The sequence below is a fragment of the Opisthocomus hoazin genome, chromosome 1 (assembly GCF_030867145.1).
Source record: "Opisthocomus hoazin isolate bOpiHoa1 chromosome 1, bOpiHoa1.hap1, whole genome shotgun sequence".
In the NCBI taxonomy this organism is placed as follows: Eukaryota; Metazoa; Chordata; class Aves; order Opisthocomiformes; family Opisthocomidae; genus Opisthocomus; species Opisthocomus hoazin.
The window spans coordinates 70,295,845-70,315,355 of NC_134414.1; the positions used below are offsets into that span (position 1 = coordinate 70,295,845).

The following is a 19,511-nucleotide window of genomic DNA, read 5'->3' on the forward strand; positions in this document are numbered from 1 at the left end:
CAAAACATACGTTTATTAGCACCAATGAGTAATTAAAGACCAGAGGGACCAAAATGTTACAGTTCACTCAGGTTCACAAAATAACGGGAGCGGTTCTGGTGACCAGGAGAGCATTTTGGGGACAGAGCCCCTCCGCCTAACTGCAAAAGCAAAGGCGCTGCCCATCAGACGCAAGAGGAAAAGCAGTGCCTCCCAGCGGGGTCCCGCAGGGCTTCGGAGCTGGCACCTCCCCTGTTGAGCTGCAGCCAGAAGCAGCCTGACAGGCGTGTTGGTGTTTGGGCACCACGCTGCTGCCTGCAACACCATGGAGAGACCTTTCCCCGACAGCCCCAGGTGGGCCGAAGGGTGGTCATTCAGGCCAAGGAGGAGACAGCCAGAGACATCAGCCAAAGCAGAAGGCCCGGCTCACCACCACTGCCCCAGAGCCCAGCTCAGCCCCAAGCAGCTCTGCCCCACTGGCAGAGAGAGCGATGGAGTGGAGGGGGTCCCTGCAAAGACACGCTGCAGAAGGGCGATGTCCTGCTGCAAAGCCCTATCCCAGGCAGGGACGGCAGGAACCATCGCCAACAGCTTTAGGCTGCGAAAACCTTTTTAGGAACAAAGAGAAGGCGCTTGGGATCTCGCTTCTCACAAAAACACTTCACAGAATCATAGAATCATTAAGGTTGGAAAAGACCTCTAAGATCATCAAGTCCAACCGTCAACCCAGCGCCACCATGGGGACACAAACCGACAGGCTGCACAGCAAACGCCTGGCTCAGCGGGGACTGACTCTGGCTCCGTATCGACCAGTGAGCAACCGCACCCGGCCTCGTATGGTGGTGGAGATGGCAAGCGCAGCAGAGCTTTGAGCATTCCTCGCCTGCCGACGGGCTTACCGGCACCATACTCTGACATAGCACCATGGTATCCCTTCATCAAAGCCACCCACGTTTGCAGAGGCAGCCCTCTGTTTTTATCACAGGGAGGTGTTTAACCTAGAAGCTAGGCAAAAAGAGGGTCACATCCTTCTCGCAGAGGGTCAGATGCGGCCAGCTGAGCGGAAGGCTGCAGGGCTCCAGTGTCGTTCCTTGCCCCGAGGCAAGCTTCAAAACTGCCATTTGGCTTTTGTTTACAGGACAAACATATATATGATAGTTTTGTAGGTGTCAGCCTTTTTCCTTCTTTTGTTTTAAACACACATTTGTTCAAGACTCCCAAGTGCCCCCAGCTTCAGCCTGGGAACCATTTATGTGTGCACAACACATTTCACCTCGTGACAGAGCCCCAGAGGGAGCACTGGGGGTGCCACTGTCCTGCAGCATCACCCCAAAACAGCCAGTCATGCCACCCTCCCACCACCTCACCCTGGCGCCTGCCACCTCCCCAGCTCCAAACAGGGGTCTGTTCCACAGCAAACCTCCTGCCCGGATCTGCTCCCCCCTTCCTACCGTGGTGAGGGCAGCAGCTAGTAACCAGCAGTCTCTTTATTCTCCCATGCTTTGAAATACTTCAGGAATACACAGTATTCCCGATGCCCTCAGCTGCCTTAGGAGAGAGAGGGTCCACCAGGAAGATCAGACGGGTGGCTCCTGCAAGCAGCTAGAGGTACTGACGATCAAAGAGACTTCTCAGTCCAAGGACTACGTGTCTGATGGACACTATCAAAGCCACAGAGCCTTAACCACGCCAGCTCTCCCAGTCACACTGCTCAAGGTGCTGTATCTGAGGCAGCTGGAGGTCCACCGAAATAACATAGCAGGCATTTCCCTGTGCTCCACCATTCCCTTACCATGCCAGGACAGCCAGCAAGCCAGATGACCTGGCAGTGGTTAGGAACTACCATCTGCTTTTGGCAGGCCCCGACAAACCGGTAAAAACACTGTCTGTATGAAAAACTCTTCCAGTTCAAAGTAGTGTCTGCCTGCTGGAATCACCACGGGATAGACAGGGAAGCTGACAAAACCTCCCCACCGGCACCATTTGCCAGGCTAAGATGATCGTTAGGTTATCAAGCGCTGGTATAAGCGAGCTGCACCGCACCACAGAACTGCTTGAACACTCAGTAACTCCACGGGACGAAAATGGTAAAACAGCAGGGAGACAAAAAGTTATTAGCAAGCCCTTGTCATACCCTATGGGAGTAAAAGGCAAAGCTCTACCTAGATACACTCCAGAAACAGGTGATCATGACTGAAATACAAGCAACTGCAACAGATGCAAATCAGAGATGGAGGTAATTCATTAATTGAAAGTGCAATTAACTGAGAGTCACAATTAACTGCAGCTCAGGAAGGTATTTAGACGAATGGTTAAGTACCACCCTCGGTAAAGATGCTTTTCTAAAGGAGAGCGCAAGAGCAGCCCCGCAGAGCATCACCCCCCTCCCACCGGCCAGCGGGCCCCGCGCGGTCGCTGGCTGGGCACACGTGCCTGCCACCTGGAAAGCCACGCACATCTCGCCAGATACGGGGTTTTTTCCTTACCTGAGCTGTATCTGCTGCGCAAACAAAACATCCTGAATTGATCCGACGAAAATTTCTTCAGGAAATCCTAAACTCCACTCACAGAAAGACAGCGTCAGCATGATATCAAACAATGTCCTCAGGAGTTGTTCCACCCACACACACTAGTTTCACACTGTGTTTCAGGCAAACTAACATGACAGATAACCTATCTTTGTAGTTTGTTAGGCATAAAGCTTTAAACTGTAACACTGGTTTAAGTGTAAACTAAATAAAAATCTAATTCCATATAAGATAGATGTGCGTACATATATACAAGATATAAATATACATACAATGTGAAATATAAGACAGTTAAAAAGTATTTTGTAATTACAACCAAACATACACTGTATAAAGACCTTTGCAAAAAAAACAAACTCAAATTTCCAGACTAAGACTGGAATACAGTCTTGCAGGAAATGACAGCTTCTGACTTTTACAAACTTTAAGAAAAAAAGAAAGATTTCTTGTAAAAGAAAGGAAGTGTACTTTTTTATGAGACTAGAATATGAAGGAAAACAGGGAGTGAGTAAAAATAACTTTTTTTTATATTGCTAGAATTTATCTGTGTTAATTATGAAACCTCATTAATCTCACCCTAACATTTATCTAGCTTTACTATTACTACTTGCGTAAAGTTAATTTACAGTAACACTATAAAGCACTATTTAAACGCTTGGAAGGTATACTGATAAAACATTTAATCACTTCCAACTCTGTTCTCAGCAAGGCTGGACACTGCGGCAGACTGACTGTGAACACTGCATTCCTGCTTTTCTTTTTTTTTTTAATTTGCAAATTGCTGATGGTAAATTTGTAACACCGAACTGCCACTGAAATAGAAATCATAAGAAGTTACTACAGGTGAGAAAATATGGAAAGTGTCATTTGGTTAAAGATGCACATTTTGAAATTTAGCTTCTGCTACCAGACTAAACCAGCCTGACCACTGCAGGTAGCAAAGCATCAGCAAGGTGCCATCTCTCAAGTGAAAACAGAAACAATCGAGGCAATCAGGGCAAGCTAGATGGAGAAACAGACAGTGATACTGTTTGCTTTGGTGGGTGGGTTTGGTGTTTGTTTTTAAAATTCTGTATAACTGAGTGTACCCAATGTGCCCAGAAGCATTACGGTAATATACAGAGGTAGAACAACATGAGTAAAGTACCAAAATAAATCTGAATTTGGGAAAAGACCATCCAGATTGGAAAAACCAACTCTGCGTTTCATTAAAAAATGGAGCACAGAGAAAATATCACTGCTTTTTCAAAGCAGGTTGCCCAGCCATGCGTTACTCCAATGGGCTTGAGTTTGGGGTCAAAATTTATAGCTACTTAAAAAAATTGGAGAAGGTGACAAGGGGGAGGGAAGACGGGGCAGCTGGATGGGGAGGATGCAGGGCAGCCATGCCCAGGTGACGGCCTGGAACGCAGACGGCTGCCAGCGGGACCAAGGGAATGCCGCAGGCACCGTCCCGCTGGGGCTCCCCTCTTTCAGAGTGGGCATAAAAACTCCTATGCAAGGCTTGACTTTCAAGACGCAGGAAGAAGTTTCACTGGACTGAAGAACCACTTACAGGGCAGGATTAATAGTTGTTAGCTGTGTCTAAGGACAGACATTAGCACAAGGGAAGAGAGGCAGGTCTGAAGCCTCGGTTTTCTCAACAGAGAGAACTCTCACTGCAGACGTGGAGGGAAACATTTCTATACATTATTTTTAACTGCATGTATTGCATTTGTGGTCATTTCTCCACCCTGTCCCCAACGTCTGCTGAGACGTGGGAAATTTCTGTGAAAACTGTAAGCCACGGGTAATTTTCCTGGAGGAGACAGGGCTTAACTGTACCCACACAGCATCAGGAGAATTAAGCACAACGCGGCTCATAATGAACTTCTTTTTAAAGGGATTTTAATTATGTCTTCCAAGAGGGCAAAGGGGAACATACGTGCGGAAACAGCCTCTCAAGCTTGGTCTAAAGGAAGGAAGTGACCCATTTGCAGCAACAGGCGTCAGCCATCCCGGGAGCCACCCTAGCAGCAAGCGCAGCTGTACTGCACGTGCGCAGCAGAGAAACCCAGTGCCAGGCTGCGCCAAAGCATCTGGGATACAGTCACACAGGACGTGTTCACGTGGCTCACGGGTACCAAAAGACAAAGCTCTCTGTGCATCAGCAAGATGACCATATAAAAATTAAGGAGAAGACAAGAGACGGCTGGCACTGCGCAGCTGCAGGACACCCAGCAGCTTCCTGACAACACGCTGACGCTATGTCCCATTTCACCTATGCAGAACAAGGAAAAAGATTCGCTCTGCTCTAAGTCCCAAAAGCATTTGCACTATTGAGAGCAGAGAGACGAGAACCCACTGCCGCAGAATAGAATCACTCGGGCTGGAAAAGATCCTTCAGATTGCCGAGTCCAACTGCAAACCTGCAACACAGAGTATTTGGCACACATGCTGCTCCAACAAACCCTCTCAGCTCAGCGAGATCCACGGTATAAGCAAACCCTGAGTCCGAGCAGGTTTCCTACACCCAGACCCGCACTAACAGGCACAGCAGCACTACAGAAACACTCCGCTCCAGGTCTTTCACAGCAGCACAAGCACACTCTCCAGTGTTTTCTCAAAAGAGGGCTGTGGTTAATATTTACATATTACAAACATACAGTGCTTCAATTCAGAAAAATAGATTACCTTAATTGTTACGTAGTTTTTTAATGACTTGGACATTTTTTCTTGACTTCCTTTAACATGCAAATGCCCTATAACAACAAAAAAAATTAATCAGGATAAATGAGCTTGCTTCTGAATGTGGAGTGAATGAGAAAACGTGCACTGAGACACTGGAAACGCTGGAGGCAGCATGTGCTGTGATGGATATGTGCCAACCATTTCAATGCAACATGTAACATCTTTTTCAATAGCTTTGCCTACAGTCCTGCACACCTCTCCATCCTCAACTTTGGCTGGGTGAGTTTTAAAACACAGGAAAAGAAATTCCAAAAAGAACAAAACAAACAAAACACCACACTAAACATCAAAACACCATCACCATGACCAGAGGCATTAATAAGGAAAAAAAGTGTTCCTGCTCAGAACTGACTAAACAAACTGATAAAAAAAAGCAAGCAAGCAAATACTTTTCAGTCTTCGCAGAAGAGTACTTTACATGTTACTCTTGACTTTCCAGAAATATTTTAAGACTTTTAAAGATCTTCCAGTGATCTCACATTACAATATTCTTGAAACTCAAACAATTTTCTGTACTTACTATTTGCTGGTGGCTGTTACACTATTTTTTTTTAATGCAAAAGTTTATTGTACTGGTTAAAAATAGCTTAAGTGTAAAATAAATATTCTGCACATTCCCTATTTCTCCAGACTTCACGAGACTGAGAAAAAGAAGCGGGAGGGAGGGATGAAGCCATGATGCCTAACTTGAATTAGCTTATTTAAAAATGCAATCTCTGAGCATTGCTACAGCTTTCAATAGCCGCACGGACTGTCAGTTTGCAGGGCTGTGGTACAGGAAAGAGGCAGTGACCATCTCCACTGCATTTAGGAGAGCACGTAGAGCTCGGCTTCAGGACTGAAAGTTCTGTCAAAGCAAGACAGCAGATGGGCAACCTCGTGCTGTACGCTCCCAGGCCTCGTCCGTGCTAGCTGCACAGCACCAGAGAGGTGCCGAACACGCCGCCAACGAAAGACCACCCAGCATCACTTCAGAAATGTTGTCAAAACCCTTAATTGGCTTCTCCTAATAAAACAGTAATCCTGTAAGTTACTGAGCACCTACAACTAACATGCAATTTTCAGGCCCTTCATGACCTGCAGAATCCAGAATTAATCGTACTTAGAGGCAGATTTTACAGCACAAACTTTTCTTACTCTTTAATACCACATCAGCACTCTGCATTCTTTCAGCTTAGCAGCGCAGCGTTACCTCAGAGCACTCCGCACGGACAACCTCTGATCATGCTTCTGCTTTTGCAAAAGGTGGTGGCAGAGGTGGCATTTTCTCGCTCAGCAGCCCAAGCAGCTGCCTGAATTTTGTGCTACTCTCCACACAGCGCTGCTTTTGCAGCCTTGCGTGGAACACTGTCTCTTGCACAAGTGGATAAAATCCCCTTTACGCTCATCCGGACACAAAAGCAATACGCTCAGGCCTGGTGAACGACCATGAGAAGCATCTGGTTTCACTTCTCGGCTATTTCTGCCAATGATTCCATGTAGCGGGGCTTCTCCATAAGAGGGCTACCTCTGGTCCTACCCCGACCACCTGGAAATTTAAGTTCACACAACACAGTCTATGGAGAGTAGGAAAGAATCCAGAGATCTACGGATACAGAACCAGTTACAGCAGAAACCTATGATCAAACCAAAAATCTCATTTTCATCGTATTTGTCCCACCTGCTAGCTGGTGAGGCCATTTTCACCACTGCCTGGTTAAACTCAGGGCCCTCAATCAGAACACTCGGGCTGTCAGAGGCACTGGACACCCACGGCTCTCACAACTCAAGTAAAACCCACACACAAACTTCTCCTGGGAGAAGGGGAAGAGCCTGGGTACGATCATTTTTTTTTCTTTTGCAAAGGTGCCTAAATATTGACTGACTTAACTTTAGACAGCCAAGCTTAAAATAGTTGGATTGTGTTTTCCTAATACGGTACAGGTACCATCTGAATTTGAAATAATACTCCTCTTCAAGACTTTCAGCACTTAGAATGATTTCATTGAAGAATCACAAAATACAAGGATTTTCGTAACTTTGTCTTGGCGCTCTTCCCAGAGTACAAGCAGTCTAAAAATAAAGTCCTTATAAGAAGATTTATCCCCAGTGCAGGGATTTTCTTCCTCTAATGGGGATTGCTCCTCCAATTCTGAGCCTGCTAAAATTCTGAAGTCTGTTACCAGAATAAATTGTTTCTGAAGCCAATTCATTTGCCCTAAATAATTCACACTATCGTCCTCCAGCAAGGTTTTTTAACTTAATGAATGTAATCTGTCAGCTCCTAGAGAACCTCAGTGTACAAATTGCCCTTGAAATTGAGGTCTTTTTTTTTAAAAAAGAAAAAAAAGAAAACCTGCCTCCTCTTTATTTAGTTAGTTTCAAGAAATATTTCCCCTGTAGTTTCAATTCCAAGCTTGAATAGTCAGATTCAGTGGTTTTCAAGAGAAGGCTCCACCTGGCAGTAACCAGTGCATCTCAGCGGAAGCACAAAGAATTCCCTAGCACTTTGGGAGCAAAGCAGACCCTGGAGGATGCACCAGCCTCTGCACAATTGCTATTGATTTATAACAGGCCCTACACTGGGAACTGAAACTCGGATTCAATATTTATTCTGTACAGTGCCAATATACTTCTCAAAAAAGAAAGCCCAAGTAACTCCCAGAGCATACACGGGCTTAACTCTGCATCTCTTACTCAGGGAAGCAGCTCAGAGAGTTCACCAAGACATCCTGCACAAACCACTGACCAGCAAGAAGAGAGACAGCAGATCTGAACCTGACTTTCTACTGACTTCAGTTCTTTGGAGACCATCCAGAACCACCAGGACTGCAACAGGAAGAAGAACAAGTTTCAAGATTTCCATCAACAGGAACAGCGCTAGTACCATCAGACAACAGCGTAGTTCAGGGCACCGTACAGCACAAACTTCACTGAAGCAATACAGTGCACAGGCAGCAAGGCGCAGTTCTACTACACAATGCCAGGCAGTATCATAGGCTGAAGGCCAAGCAAGTAAAAGACACTTAGGTACAGTTTAGTTGGGCATAGCCAGGGAGGTCATGTCTGGGAGGAAGAGACAAGGTCTGTGACACCTATGGGCTGCACCAACACCGAGTCACTCCCATGCCATAGGAAAGCAGAGAGACGCTGAAGCTGGTCAGAGCACTAGAGAGGGTTAAGGGACCACAGGGACGAGACTCATTGTCTCCACTTTTCTACAGAACCAATGAAGGCTGCGAGGGGACCTTATAAATGCTTATAAATATCTCAAGGGTGGGTGTCAGGAGGATGGGGCCAAGCTCTTTTCAGTGGTGCCCAGCGACAGGACAAGGGGCAGTGGGCACAAACTGAAGCACAGGAAGTTCCGTCTGAACACGAGGAAGAACTTCTTCCCTCTGAGGGTGACGGAGCACTGGAACAGGCTGCCCAGGGAGGTTGTGGAGTCTCCTTCTCTGGAGATATTCAAGACCCGCCTGGAGAAGGTCCTGTGCAGCGTGCTGTAGGTGACCCTGCTTTGGCAGGGTGATTGGACCAGATGACCCACAGAGGTCCCTTCCAACCCCCACCATTCTATGATTCTGTGATGGGCGAGAGTGACTTTACTAGCCCACAGATGTCACAGACCTCCTTGTCTCTACCCACCAGCAACCTCATTGACCATGCCTGACCAGAGTAGACCAAAGCATCTGACTCAATTGCTCTTCAGCATGAATCTTGTTTCTCACATCCATCGCTAGGTGTAATGCTACCAGTGGATAAAAAAAGCTTCCCAGCAAAATTTAAATAGCTACAGGTACATGAATTGTGCACATGGAATGTCCAGTGATTGGCTGCTGCAGCGGAGCGTCTCCCTGCAAGGCTTCCCTCGCATTTCAAAGCATGCAAAACGTCCCAGCTCAGACATTTCTCTGCAGGATCACCACTTAATGAACTTTCTTGGTTCATCAATTCATGTATCTTAGCATTCTTTCCATTCTTGTTTTCCAGTAGTACAAATGTCTTTTCTTATCATCATTAAAAGCCTTTCAACAGTTACAAACACAGGATATTTTATTTTGCATGCTACTGAAAACTTCTTTTTAAGCCCACAAGCAACTGGTGCTAAGAGACTTTGGAGAACAAGACTGGTGTACTCTAATCTCAATGCTTTTAAAATGTTGCAGTCAGCTACCTGCCCACCTGCCACCTCCACTCCCTGCCTTCAGATACTGCGGGTTCTGATCCTAAGACAGCAGGAATTTCTGGTTTTAGGAGGACTGCATAAACACATACAGAAAATATCAACTATTCCCACCCTCCTTCTGCAGGACCGTTCCAGACAAAAGACAATGAAAAAGAAAGCCTATCACAAAGAGTACTGTCAAATTTTGAGGAAACTCAAATGAAAGAGAATGAGATTATACAGGAAGAACTCTTCTTTCCACATTTTTAATTAGGAGTAAACACTGTACATGGGCAATGCATATCCTGTTATTATTTGGAGAGCTGCCCACATGAAATTTAGGAGTATTTAACTGTAACTGCTTTATTAATAAAGGCATTCATTCTACAGTTTCAAGATTCACTCCTATTTATATTTCTTCACTTAGTGAGGACAGAAACTCAGTCATCACAGTGGACCATCTGCTTGGAAGGTTTCCCTCACACTTCACACCACACACATGCCAAACCTAAAAAAAAAAAAAATAATAATAATCTCCTACAGGCCTCTTAAGTGATTAATATTTTACTTACCAGAATGCAAGAAGTAATTCCCCCATTGCTCACACTGATGATATACCTCGCACTGGGCAATTTCATTTTCGTGATGAGGAAATGCAAGATCTATTCCACCGGTATGGATGTCCAGCTGCTTTCCAAACACTGCACTGTAACCATATTTTCATGATCGGTAAGTAGCACATGACAAAAACTTTTTGTAAAAGAAATGCAGAAAAGTATAAGATGAAACAACATAAATTTAAGTGTACAATTTAGTGACTGCAGTTCTAAAACAAGACTTTACACAGATCTTATAAATGCCTATAAATATCTTAAGGGTGGGTGTCAGGAGGATGGGGACAGACTCTTTTCAGTGGTGCCCAGCGACAGGACAAGGGGCAATGGGCACAAACTGAAGCACAGGAAGTTCCGTCTGAACACGAGGAAGAACTTCTTTACTCTCAGGGTGACGGAGCACTGGAACAGGCTGCCCAGGGAGGTTGTGGAGTCTCCTTCTCTGGAGATATTCAAAACCCGCCTGGACAAGGTTCTCTGCAGCCTGCTCTAGGTGACCCTGCTTCGGCACGGGGTTTGGAGTAGATGACCCCCAGAGGTTCCTTCCAACCCCAAACATTCTGTGACTCTGTGATCTCGGACACTAAAACTGCAGCAGAACTTGTACAGACAGGACCCATATCTGCTTGCAATTAATTCTCCTTAAGAGAAACAATTACTTTTCTAATTTAAAGAATGGCAAGCAGGACATCTCCCTTCCTTTTTCTACAGTTTCATTATCAGACAGCTGCCTTCATCTGCAAACCTCCTAACAACTTCGTAGCGATGAACATTTCTGTAAATTCAGCATACCTATCCTTTATCTGGTACCTCTCCTGTAAGAATTCAGGCAACACTGTATGCAGTCATGACAGAAAATGCTTAATCCTACATTGTTATCGTGTCAAAAGAAAGCGTTGGTGCCTCTCGTCTCCCAAGGCCGTTGCTCTCATCCCAGCAGCACTGCTGCATCCGTGCGGGTCGCTTGCACGGCACGGGCCTCTCTGCAAACGCCGGCGGCTGGAAGCAAGGTGTTCACGTGGCGACAGGACAGACCTAGCCGCTTTCTGGTTCAACACCAGGAGTCCAGCCCGCTACACCCTGTCCACCGCTCCAGCAAGTCCCTGCGAGGCCACGCCAGGCAAGCGAATGACTTCCTTTTGCCCATCTGCCAAACAAAGGCAACACTTCCCTACCCGCAGGGCAGTAAGGAAGAACAGAAACTGAGGCACGGGTGAGGAGGGAGACTGACGGGCCGCTGCCCTTCCCCACCCTCCTGCCCTCTGCCTCCTCCTGTCTGCTCCAGCCCCAGCTCAGGCACCGCGCCTCGCCGCCGCGGCCCCGGCTCACGCCTTCCCTCCTGCCGCCCACAGAGGAGCGCCGGCCGCTTGCTGTCTGCCCCCCACGAACACACAAAGAGGTGGGAACAGGGGAGATGGGTCTGCGAGGGCTCCGGGTGGAGGAGGAGCACCCACCTCCCCGCAAGGGAAGCTCCAGCCCAAGCCGCAGCAGCGGGTTCCCTCCTGCGGAGCCGCACCAGAGGCCAGCGCCCGTCCCCGGCACCTTCCCCAGGCACACGCTGCAGACTTTTGTCCAAAAGCAGTTCACCCAGCTTACTTACAGTGCTTTGGAGGCCTTTGGCAAAGCAGACCGACAAGCAGGTATTGCTTAAAATGGGCCTTCAACAGCTGACCAGCACAGCAAAACGCTTTGGGTAGCTGACCAGTATAAGCTCTCCATTCTCCATTACTACACTTACGCTCTGCATGGGTTGACTCTTCTTCACATGGCAGAAGCCTCAACCAGCCACAGTAAAATCAGTTTTTGCAGAAAGAAATGCAGACTATAAACAGCACCCCACTAGCAGATAGGCCATTTTGCAATGGGTTGGCATTTCTTACCTAGACTGCACTTCTGTCACAGGTTGCACTTCAAATACACCACGCTTTCCTGCGCTTCTGTTGCTTTAAGAACTGTTCCATAACGCTGAAACTATTCACAGGCAGAGAACCACCTTTATAAGCGCTTTTCACAATCAGGTAGTAGTGACTGTCTACCCCAGGGGCACCAAAGTGTATGCAAGGGAAACCTAAAGCACCTGTTCCATCCGCTTTCAGCATGGGTTGAAAACTCTCAAGTTAAACAGGGCCAGATCTAAATAATTTGTTATTAGGTTCCAAAAAACATCTGGGCCTAATGCAAAACTAAGTACCACCATCAATCTTCCAGGAGAGAAGAATCAGAGTCTCTTTTTTCAAAGCACAAATTAATAGGTCATAAGTTAATACACTGCAGAACAAAATGCCAGCATCCTGTGGAGAAAATAAAACTCCAAATTAAGAGCAAACTAATTTAAACCAACTGCAAGCAAAATGCTACTACACACAATTTGCATCATGCCCACAGAACACACTGCCACAGAGAAATCAGAGTAGTTAATCCTGTGGCTAACTTCTAAAGAAAGCTGAATAATGCTTAGATGATTAGCACGCATATCCACCACTGCCGTTAAGATAAGGCCAGCAAGACCTCACACGTTTGCTCGAGTCATGATGGAATCCCACACCCTGTCCTCCTGACACAGCACTACGTGCTGGGACTAGGTCTGATGGAGACTGCAGGAAGTGGAAGGGAGACAAGTGAAAGAGGTACCATAACTTTCACTAAAACTCTGGTTACTCAGTTTAAGTCAAAAGACTTGCTAATCAACTGTGTGATCCTGCACGATGTATTTTAAATATGTCTGTCTCAAGAGCAGGTGTCAAAACACATCAAGACATCTACGCCATTAAGATGGAGCAGAACTTGTTTGGGCCACGCGTGACATCCCAAACTGCACAAAGTATTCACATTAAAACTGGTGCTTTCTACTGATCAGAAAAAACGCTTTCAATACTGCTGGTACCACTGTACTGTGACTGAAACCAGAAACCAGCATTAGATTTAAAATCCCAAGAAATCTGACCTTGATATTGTGGAACACTCAATGTGCCATCCAGGTCTTCCTTTTCCCCAGGGAGAAGTCCAAGATATCTCTTGAGGTTTGGCAGCCTTCCACAAGGCAAAATCTTTACCATGTCGTTTATCAGTATCAACTGCCAAGAATAAGCGATTTGTTAAAGGGATATGTCTCATAGAAAAAAAAAAAAAAATCGCAAATGAAAACAAGTGGAAATGGGAAATACTCAGATTTTAGTCTCTTTCACTCAATTTCTTATCCTGCAACTTCCCTCCCTTCTCCCTTATACAGATGTAGAATTTGATTTCTGCAGGCTAAAGAGATGGATTCAAGATTCTTTAATACATCCTACCCTTTCAGCCCTTTTGGCCTTCTCTGGTTTTACATCCTCCATTAGTTACTTATCAGCCAGTTTCCCAGGACAAACAGATTGCACCGCACAACAGAAAAGGTAACAAAAACAACTTAAACAAAACCCACAAACAAAAAAACCCCACTTTTTTTTCTCTGGGATACAAACAGTTTCTGGCTCAGATTCTATAAACAAAGAAGAGCACGCAGATGAGTATCAAAACTATTCTTGGACAGTAGCAACCTTCCAGTATCGTCTTTACCAATGGCTTCTCTACAGAGGTCTCCTCCCAGCTCTATTTGCTGCTTCCTTCACTGCACAGCCAAGGATGCAGTCCTTTTTGCCACAGTACGGCAGCGGGGATGGTTCGTCTCTGCTGGCTCCTACCCCTGGTCAGATACGCACTGCTCCCTGGCAGAAGCTATCAAATGGGGTTCTGGACTCTGTATTTTTTCTGCTGACAAATACGTGACCTTGCATTTGAGTGATGCGGAAAAATGCACTGACTTGGCTTGCAGGGATCCAGCTTGGCAAGCAACTCACACTGTTTTAAATTCCCTTATTTAACACCGCTCAACTGTTTTATCAGCAGTTGACACTAGTTATATTTCTTTCCTCTACTTATTTCAGATTGCTAACAAAACCACAGTGTATCATGGGGTCTGAACCAACCCCTGGAGCACTCCAGTATCAACACATTTTAATGATGATTCACAGCTATTGTTGGAGATCTGTTAGATGGTCATTTTTCTTGAGCCATTCTGATTGTACTTTACTGATATTATACAGAGTCAGTTTTTATTTGGAATGTCATACAATATGAAGGGAAGCACATTACAAAAATCCATTACACCTGCTTCATCATTCAAAACTGACAAGAAATAAAGGGAGAGAAATATAACCCTAGTTTATCCACTGAATCTTCATCTTGGCTCTTTCACTAGTTTGCCAGCTTCTGGCTGACCATTATCTGTTGACTTCATCCGTCTTTTGCCCGCTCCCCCCCCCCCCTTTTTTTTTTTTTTTTTTTTTTTTTTTTTAAGTGTACTGCTACAAAAAAGCTCTCTTCACCATGTCGGTTATAAGTAAAACAACAGCCAAAACCTTTAGAAATAACAGTAAGTTTAGCTGTACGTGACTTGCGGGGAAACCGGGTAAAACACAGAATCAGTCCTGAGCCTTCTCTTCTCCAGGCTGAGCAGAGCCAGCTCTCTCGGCCTTTCCTCCTATGAAAGATGCTCCAGTACCTCCATCGTACGCGCGGCCCTTTGCTGGGCTGCCCCCAGCACGCCCACGTCTCTCTTGTACTGGGGAGCCCAGCGGTGAATGCAGCACTCCGGGCACGTCTCGCCAGTGCTGAGCAGAGGGGAAGGATCACCTCCCTTGACCTGCTGGCAACGCTCTTCGCGGCGCAGCCCAGGAGGCTTCTGCGTGCCTCTAAATAACTGCCGACAAAACTCATTCCCTCTGCGAGCTGTAACGCTGAAACAACTCCAGAGCGGAGCTGCAAGAAATTTCTGGCTGTGATTCACCTGAGCATCAGCCTGCCCAGAATTTTCAGTAATTTCAAACAGATTTTTTCAATGAGGAAATATGAATTTCAGCGTGCAGAAGGATGCAGGAGACCCGCACCAAATTCTCCACTGCAGAGACCTGATCAGACCAAACTTACAGAAACTACAAAGAGGCTCAGCAATCCTGCTCAGCAGCCAGACAGCCGCAGCAAAAAAGCACAGCCGAGGGTATGGGCATGCTCCAGCACAGCCTCTCAAGAGATTGCTCACCCTCACACAAAGGGGCTGCTTAGCAGTAGTCGGGTGGTAAGTAACGCAAGAAACAAACTCACCCAGTTCACATCATCAGAGGAGTGCAACTGCCCCAAAAAATAACACAGTATATGACATTTCTCTGTATTTACCCTGTCTCACTGCTGGCTCGTGCAACGGCTGACAGCATCACCTCACTACGAAGTTTGTTTGTACCACTCCCAGGTATTTAAATAAAATTGATTAAGAATCCTAATTGTTCTAAGGTACCAGAACAAAGGTACAAAGTGTGAAGAGAGACCAAGTTTCCTCTTGCACTGGCAACAGTGAGGGCCTCAATAAGTAATTACGAAAGCAATGTAGTCTCCATTAACCAAAAAGCTGGCTATACACCACAGGTCAGAAAACTGTGTCAGACTGCTGAATGAAAGTTTACGCATGGATGCATCATGAGTTCAAACTATGCATGGATACAAAGAAGCTGGCGCCATGAACTTACCTGCTTCATCTTGGATATCGGGATAAATAGTTGTTAACACTCCGTATCTTTTTCCCCAAGACTTAACATCAAAATAAACGTTGCCTAATAGAAAAGAAATGTTTAGTTTTATAGCAAGGATGGGGCGCATTAACGAGAAGCAGATAACATTTCCCTGCAAGCAAAACAAAATGCCCTTCAACTCCCATTTGAAATACTGAGTTATAAATTCAGAAATACTGCAAAAGTAGTAGCACACGTTTCCACATTGCCAGCTTTTCAGCAGCCTCACCATACATCCTCATTCTGCACACAGGATAACTTTGTATTCTGGAGAGCTCCCCAGGTTCTTCCCTGCCCATGCACAATCAGCAGTCCCTGCTCTGACTGAAACTGCTGCCACTCCAGTTGTAACGCACTTGAATGCTTCTACAACCACCAGCTCTGCTACAAAAGAGATCCACGCGTTGTGCTTTGCAGACACTTTTTTTATAGCACCTCCTGTTTAGAGCTGAGAGGTTCCCCCAACTCTCTTGTAGAAGCCAGACCAGGACCTGCTCCCAGGAGCTCAGATAGCAGTTCATGACAGTAAACAATTATATCAAGTGACGAGCTAGATTTAACTTAGAAGCTGAGTAAGAGTTGTTCTGCCCACTCTGAGTTGCTCACGCCCTGTGTGTTAACCAACAGAAGGAAAGCCTGGCACAGGGTATCTCATCTGACCCCAAAACAGGATTACCCAGAGCGCTGGTTTCCTGCGCGTGTGCTGAACGAGGAGCTGCCTTGCTGCGCGCCTTACCTCGCGAGGTTGCGTAAGCTTGTCCACTAGCAATTATTGTTTTTATAAAGGAAATGATCTGAGGAATATTGTCAGTCACTCTCATGTATACTGTAGGAGGAAGGACCTTAAACAAAGAAAGAATACATCTCATTAGGCTGTATGAAACACACCCCTGACGAGTCTCTTCACTCTAAGAAACAAATTTTAAAGAACATTCTCCTCAATTTTATCGTTCAAAAAAAAGAAATGTTGCAAGTATCTTAAAAACGTCACAAGCAGCATTTAATATAAGACACACACAAAAAAAATTGAGGGGTGTCAAAAAAAACGCAGTTTTTCCCAGTGGCTTACTCCCTGCTTCTGACAAGCATTTCGAACGAGAAGCAAAGTCACCTGAAGTCAGTGAAAGAATATTTGATGTTTCCTATGCTTTGGATCAGGCTATTTCTGCATTACGGTAAATATGTATGATCTGTGAACCACGGCTCTGCTGTAGGGAGAAAAAAACCCAGTGTTCCTAGAGAAACTTAACTTGTTCGTTCCAAAGCTAGGGTTTGCCTCTCCCCCCATTTCCTCACTCAAAAGGCATGCAGTATCTTTCCAGAAGAATGAAAGCGTACATCAGCACTCAGTTTCCAAGCAACACTTCATCACACAAGCATTTATTTTTTCAGATCAAACTGTCAAAATCAGATTCCTTACCAAAATAACGGCTTTAAAATACTCTCAAATTTAGAAGCTCGACTATCTGTACCTTTAAGGCAGCCATATCTTGTTTAAAGTCTTCTTCATAAATACGAGCAAGAGCTACTGGCGATATATTCATCTGAAAAAAAGAGAGAAGCAGATTAGTAAATCACAAATCAAAGTAATAGCACAAAATATTGCAATCTTTTATCAGACAGTTAACAGCGAATTGGCAGACCTACTGAGCCCCCAAGGTAAAGAGTCAGAAAGGCTTATTAATCCTACACTCATGGCGAGGAGATACAAGTCATAAAATAACTTGAGTAGCATTTCATTTACGCTTCTGAACTGCCAGAATATTACTACATATCTTTTAAGAGAAAGCAACCAATGATTAAAATAATAAATTCCTTCCCTCTCTCATTATCTTCCCCTTAAGAGGGTCTTCCATTTCCAGTGACAAGATACACTACAGCACACGGGACGTGAAATTCACTCAGCTTGTTGGCAGGGACACCAATACCACCTACGTGTCAGAAAGACAGATCAGAGACTTGCAGGATGAGACAGGATATTAATTTTCAGTGATTAAGAAAAATAAGCTATTTCAGCTGATCATGGTTACTCATAGATCTCAGTACGATCAGGGGAAATCACCCGAACGTCAGTCCCACGCTTTGCCAAGTGCAGCACTTTCTCAAGCACCTTCTCCGCACTTCCCATTCACGGGGCGACGGACAGGAATGGGGATCCTCGCAGAAGTAACAACACAGAGCAACCCAAAAGGAAAGAGACAGCTTGCACGTGACAAGATACTTGTTCTCAAATATTCAGAAGAGGCCAGGGATTGAAAGATGCACGACAGCAAAATCCGCCCTAGCCAGCAAAACCATGGTATCAAAGCGTTTCAAATGCGAGCTTTTACATCTTCTCTGAGGAGAACCTACTGGAGAGGTGACAATATACTGTCAGTCTCTCCAGCTTGCAGATAACCGAATCATTAACAAAACAAATCCAGTTTCATCACTTTTAATTCACTACTGAAGCATCTTTAAAGGGGTCCGGTTTTTGGAGCGCATGTGGGTACCACTATCTGGACAAGCTCCTGGACAAGGCAGGAGTTCTGGTGAAGACAGACCAGATACTCATCCTGCAATGAAACGAGGAAGATGCTCAGCACTGAGAAACGAAGGCATGCTTCTGCCTCCAGACCAGATAGTGCTCTTCCAGACCCCAGTGACAGGACTCTTCTCCCTAGACATCTCAAATGGCTTCTTCAACCGATGGGAAGACAAAGGTGCCTATAGAAGGAAGACGGGAAAACTCATCCCGTCCAGACAGATGTCCAAACCACAGATAGACTCATCTCTCAGAGGACCACTGAGGGCATGTAGCACGCACATCATAGACCAGATGCCCCACTTAAAGGTTTTCTCTAGATGAATCCCACCAGAGGAGGAGAACAAGCTTAGGCATGTTGATCCTCCCACTGTAATGCTTCAGGTACAGAGGTCCCAACAACAACATCAGGCTACTGAGGTAGTGACCATCCAAACAAAACACGCGGAGCACAGCAGGCATTTCAAAAAGTCACAAAAAGCCACGAAAAGATTTCTTCATAAAAATCAAAGAATACATTAAACACAAGTTCTTTTAAAACATCACATCAGTTTCCACCCCTCAAACATAAAACCTCCATAACATTCTGACAATAAGGAAAAAAATTTAAAATCTATACATATAGATTTAAAATGGTTTTGTTTTGCTTTTTTAAGATGGCCTACTGCCTTAAAACACTGCCAGTAAATGGACTAAGAGAACAAACACGTATTCCTGTAAGAGCGCCGTGCTAACATTCTTTTGAATGTAGTGCCTTATATTTAATTGCAATAGTAACTGTTTACTTAAATAAAAATGACAGCTGTCAAATTCTCTGGCTCCAAGAAACTAGCTTCAAGCTCACAGCTGTAACTTGATCCAACACGTTCATTCATGATCAGATTTTAATAAGAACTATACAATGCTTAAGAAAGAAAACCGACTTCAAAATGAAGAATGCGTTCTTAACATTTTAGGGTAAAAAAAAAAAAAACAAGAAAAGAAAAAATAGAATTGGAATAATCATTCACCAAGTTCAGCTGGTAAAAAAAGTCTGATTAAAATCCAACTGAGAACTACTTACAGCCATAAAATCTTTAATCAGGCCAACAACCCTGAGAACCCAGTGAAAGGTTTGGTTGTGTTGGGTTTTGTTATTCTATTGTTTTTATATTAACCCAGCCACCAGGCCCCAGTCTTATCAAGACTTACCCACAAACTCAACGTCAGCTCTCCTGTAGGTGACGATCTTGGACGAGAACAATAAAAAAATGCTTTCTGAGGCACTGATGCTGCAGCTCGACGGTGCTCGGCACCTTTCAGGAGCCACCCTCAGCCTCGCATGTGGCAATGCTATACACACTACCTTTAACCATCGATGGCACACAACGCTTCTCCAGAACGCAGCCAGGAGAC

General features: G+C 45.2%; 1 protein-coding gene across 2 annotated transcripts in view; it reads right to left on the reverse strand.

The window, feature by feature from the left end:
- CARS2 (cysteinyl-tRNA synthetase 2, mitochondrial) overlaps positions 1-19,511 on the reverse strand; it is a 40,582-nt gene that overhangs the window by 14,549 nt on the left and 6,522 nt on the right. Inside the window, exons 4-10 of one of the 2 annotated variants that reach the window (XM_075424793.1) lie at positions 17,065-17,136; positions 16,329-16,434; positions 15,551-15,634; positions 12,940-13,069; positions 9,954-10,087; positions 5,181-5,248; positions 2,466-2,532 (exon numbers count right to left, since the gene is read on the reverse strand). In XM_075424793.1, coding sequence (XP_075280908.1) covers positions 2,466-2,532; positions 5,181-5,248; positions 9,954-10,087; positions 12,940-13,069; positions 15,551-15,634; positions 16,329-16,434; positions 17,065-17,136 — 661 coding nt within the window. Of the gene's footprint in view, positions 1-2,465; positions 2,533-5,180; positions 5,249-9,953; positions 10,088-12,939; positions 13,070-15,550; positions 15,635-16,328; positions 16,435-17,012; positions 17,137-19,511 lie in introns of those variants that run through there. The other variant, XM_075424804.1, reaches the window with a different exon arrangement.